The 3838-nt window shown below is 39.1% G+C and overlaps 1 protein-coding gene across 1 annotated transcript; it reads left to right on the top strand.

The window, feature by feature from the left end:
- Positions 1-1878: 1878 nt before the first annotated feature.
- LOC6603854 (F-box/LRR-repeat protein 4) lies at positions 1879-3244 on the top strand (the record flags this gene model as incomplete). Its single annotated transcript, XM_002028775.2, has 1 exon — positions 1879-3244. A coding segment is annotated over one exon (1227 nt), but the record flags the coding sequence as incomplete, so codon positions are not given.
- Positions 3245-3838: the final 594 nt, after the last annotated feature.

Below are 3838 nucleotides of genomic sequence, written 5' to 3'. Positions count from 1 at the left end.
ATGTTGCTGAAACAATGTGGTCCATTGTTTATATTATGGGGGGCCCTAGCTTGGAGTATGGGAAGAAACAGTTATTGATTCTTGAGTGGGGTCCTGTTACTTGTGTGGATGGGGTGGATGAATTGTACAAAAACATAATGTGTATGGGATGTGGGGAATTATGGATATGTCACTCCCCCAACGTTTGTTATTAGCCTGTCCCTAGGCGATTACCCTCGGGTATAGTGACGGGGTGTCAAGTGCGGTGGCTGAGGTTGGTTCCTCTTCTGCTTCTATTATAGGGTTTATACATTTAACCGTGACTCTTTTAGAAGTTTTCGTAAATTTAACAGCTACATAACTTAGTAGTACTAATATAATTATGACAAATGAAATTAGTAGACTTATTTGTAATAGGTTACTATATGTGGTGTATTGCATAATTATTTCATTAGTTTGGACATACGACAGTGGTTTTATTTTAGTTATGTTGTTGTTGACATAAACATTCTGGGCAAAATCTAACATTGTGTTTGATATTGTAAATTCATTTAATTGGATTGAACAGTTGTAGATTTTTATAATGGTATTTCCTTCCGCTATGATTTCTTGGTTTACACAATTCTGATTTAGCGTTGTTTTTGGAAGATTCCACGTGATTAGTATATTGGGTTCAATAAAGTTTATTTGAAAGTTTTGAAAAGTTTTGGAATATGGACATTTAGTGGGAGTTTGCATTAAAATTCCTTTTATACAATTGTCATTGGTTTTCAATCTAGTTTCTTTAACAAATACTTCTTCATTTTTTATGTAGTACTTGTCGTATGTCATATCTGTTAACATGTTATTTAATTCGTCTGGATACGGAACGATTTTATAGATTGGTACTTTTGTAATGTCTTTGGGAATGTTGGAAATTATTAGAATTTCGTTGGTATCGGATTTTAGCCATGTGGAGGTTTTTATATTTAGTATTTTCTCAGAATTTATTTGTTCCAGGTAGTCTTGTTTTAATAATTTTGGATTAAATATACCGAGCCTAGTTAATTGCATACCTAGTTCTATATCTTCGATATATTCTGTGAAATGTTGTAGATTGAATATCAAAATTTCTATTTGTTGATTCCTGTCTTTTTCTTCATTTAGTTTGTTTATAACGTTTATTCCGCTATTAACTGCATCTATTACCAAATTTAGTTCATTCATTTGAATGCTATGGCTGGCTAAATTTTCTATTTTTTGTTCCAAATCGACTTTATCTTCCTGATCTAGTGTTCCAAAGAGATATTTGTAGGCTGTTCCTACTATATTGATTAGGCCTCTTTTATTTCTTTTTGCAATTTGTCTACTAGATATTTTATTTGGATTATGTCCTGGAATTTAGTGGCTTGCCTTAACAAATTTTGGTATAGTTCTTCGGTTTTAGTTACATTAACAGTTAGATAATGGTATTCGTAATTGATAGGTATGTTGATCGATCCAGTTTTGAATATCATATATCCGTTTTGGGATTTTATAGAATTTATTTCTATGTTTTGGCCCTGTGCCATTACGATGGTAATTATGAGGAAGATGGGGATTTTAATTGTGTTGAAGTTCGCCGATTCCATTAACTTCCTCGGTTTCTCTGGAATTATTATATTTGCTTCTATTAGATTTCTTCTTTTTCTTGAATTTTGATTTATAATGAGTTATTTTCCTACCCCTATTCTTTTCTTCATAATGTTTTTCGTCTACCTGTCTAATTTCGGCCGTCCTTTTGAAAGGATTTGTTACCTTAGACTTAACTAGAGGTGATAGTTTATAGCGGGTATCTACTTCATACTCTATGCGGTTTTTATTTAATTGAGTGATTTTATTCACTTTATTTAGTTGCGTGGCATAATCAGGTGAGCCTGCATATCCATCACCTGCAAGCTGCGGTCACTGGAATTCAAGCCGAACTTCAGGGAGAAAAGTGACACCAGCCTGCACGAATTCATCAGCAATGATCTTGGCAAATTTATGATGGACAACCGCCTCGAGGATCCTCTGGCCTCAGTCTCTGCCTCAGCCGCAGAGGCAGTGCCGCCTGGCATGTGTGTGACGGATCTGCCGTTTGAGATCATCTTGAAAATACTCAGCTACCTGGACCTTAAGTCACTGTTTCGCGTGGGGGGCGTGTCGCGCACCTTCTACGACATCTCTACGCATCCGCTGCTCTACGCCGAGCTCAACCGGAAGCCCTATTGGCTGGTGGCCAGCTCGGAGCTCCTGTGCACTCTGGCCCGCCGGGCCACCATGCTGCGCAAACTGGATCTCTCCTGGTGTGGTGGCTCCAACGAAATTTCACCCACCGTATTCAAAAAATTTCTGACCCAGCGAGGCGATAATCTTACCCACCTGCGGCTAAACTCTTGTAAATTTCTAAACGCCAGCTGCATTGAGAATGTGGGCATAGTCTGTGATAATCTGATTGAGTTGAGCCTGCGTAATTGTGCCACTGATCCGCCGCTACTGAACTTCTCCTGTCTGGCAAATCTTAAGAACCTGGAGCGTCTTGATCTCTTCCAAACGGCCTTCGATACAGAGCTGCTGCTCAGCATGCTCGAGGGCAATCGCAAGCTTAAGCATCTGAATCTAGCCTTCTGCGGTGTGTCGGTGAATATGGACGATGTGGCCGATCACCTGGCCATGTACAACACACAGCTTGTATCGCTGGATCTGTGGAAGGCGCACTTTCTGTCGGCTCGAGGACTTTTAGCCATATCTCGGTGTTCTCAGTTGGAGGAGCTCGATCTGGGCTGGTGCCTGCGTGAGGCATCGCTGGGAGATGGCTTGTTTCAGTTGCTGTCCAACTGTCCCAAGCTGAGGAAGCTATTTCTGTCGGCAGTGCGGGGCACCACTGAGCGGGATCTCATACACATTGCCACGCTGGGCAAAAACCTGGAGCAATTGGATCTCATGGGGATACTGAATATAACGCACGAACGTATTTACGACATTCTGGTTCATTGCCCCAAGCTTCAGCTGTTGGATCTGAGTTTTTGCGAAAACATTATGGAGCGTGAGTTCGATGTACTGGCTGAATGGTCGAGACAGTTTAATGTAGATATCAAGAGCAGCCGCATCTTCGATACTAGATAGGTGATCGCAGGAAACGAGAGTGAAGCCACCATGGCCATATCTTGTAGCTATTATAAATAATGGATGTGCAATTTGTATGTGTGTGCGGCACTCTCTCTTTTCCGTTCCTAGTAAAATTGTACCTTTTAATATTGTTTAAAACAAAAAACAAAACAAACCTGTGGGAAATTTTATAAAATCCTTCAACTGCAAAAAATGAATATATCAGCTGGTGTCCTATTTGTGGTATTATGTTTGGTTTTATGATTATAAGTATAAAGAATTAATTCAAACTTCGTGAATCTATCTTCTGGGTTATCCTCGCTAGATATTATTCTTAATTTTTCATTTACTGTTTTATGAAATCTTTCTACGTCAGATATTCCATTTTTGCTGGAAGTGATCTCTATTTTGACGTTTTCCGCATTCAGCCATGCTTGCAATGCTGTGCACATAAAAGCTGAATCTTTATCGGCTTTGATTTCAATTGGTTTGAACATCTCGTTAAAAACTTTCATGATGGCTCTTTTTGCTTCTAACCAGTCACGACTTTTTACTTCTACAAGAGTGGCAGACTGTTGGTTAGTTCAGTATTTCCGGTGTAGTTTCGAATGCCAACTTCGTATTTCTATGCTCTGTTTTGGCAATATTACAAGTAGGACATTCGTTTATGATGTTTTGGATTAGTTTATGATAATCCGGGTAATAGTATTTTCCCCTAAACCAATTGACGGTTTTCTCTATCCATGGATGG

Source organism: Drosophila persimilis, unplaced genomic scaffold (genome assembly GCF_003286085.1).
Source record: "Drosophila persimilis strain 14011-0111.01,24,50 unplaced genomic scaffold, DperRS2 tig00000677-arrow-arrow-pilon, whole genome shotgun sequence".
NCBI lineage: Eukaryota > Metazoa > Arthropoda > Insecta > Diptera > Drosophilidae > Drosophila > Drosophila persimilis.
The sequence above is the reverse complement of the archived record's forward strand: the minus strand, read 5'-3'. Positions and strand labels throughout refer to the sequence as shown.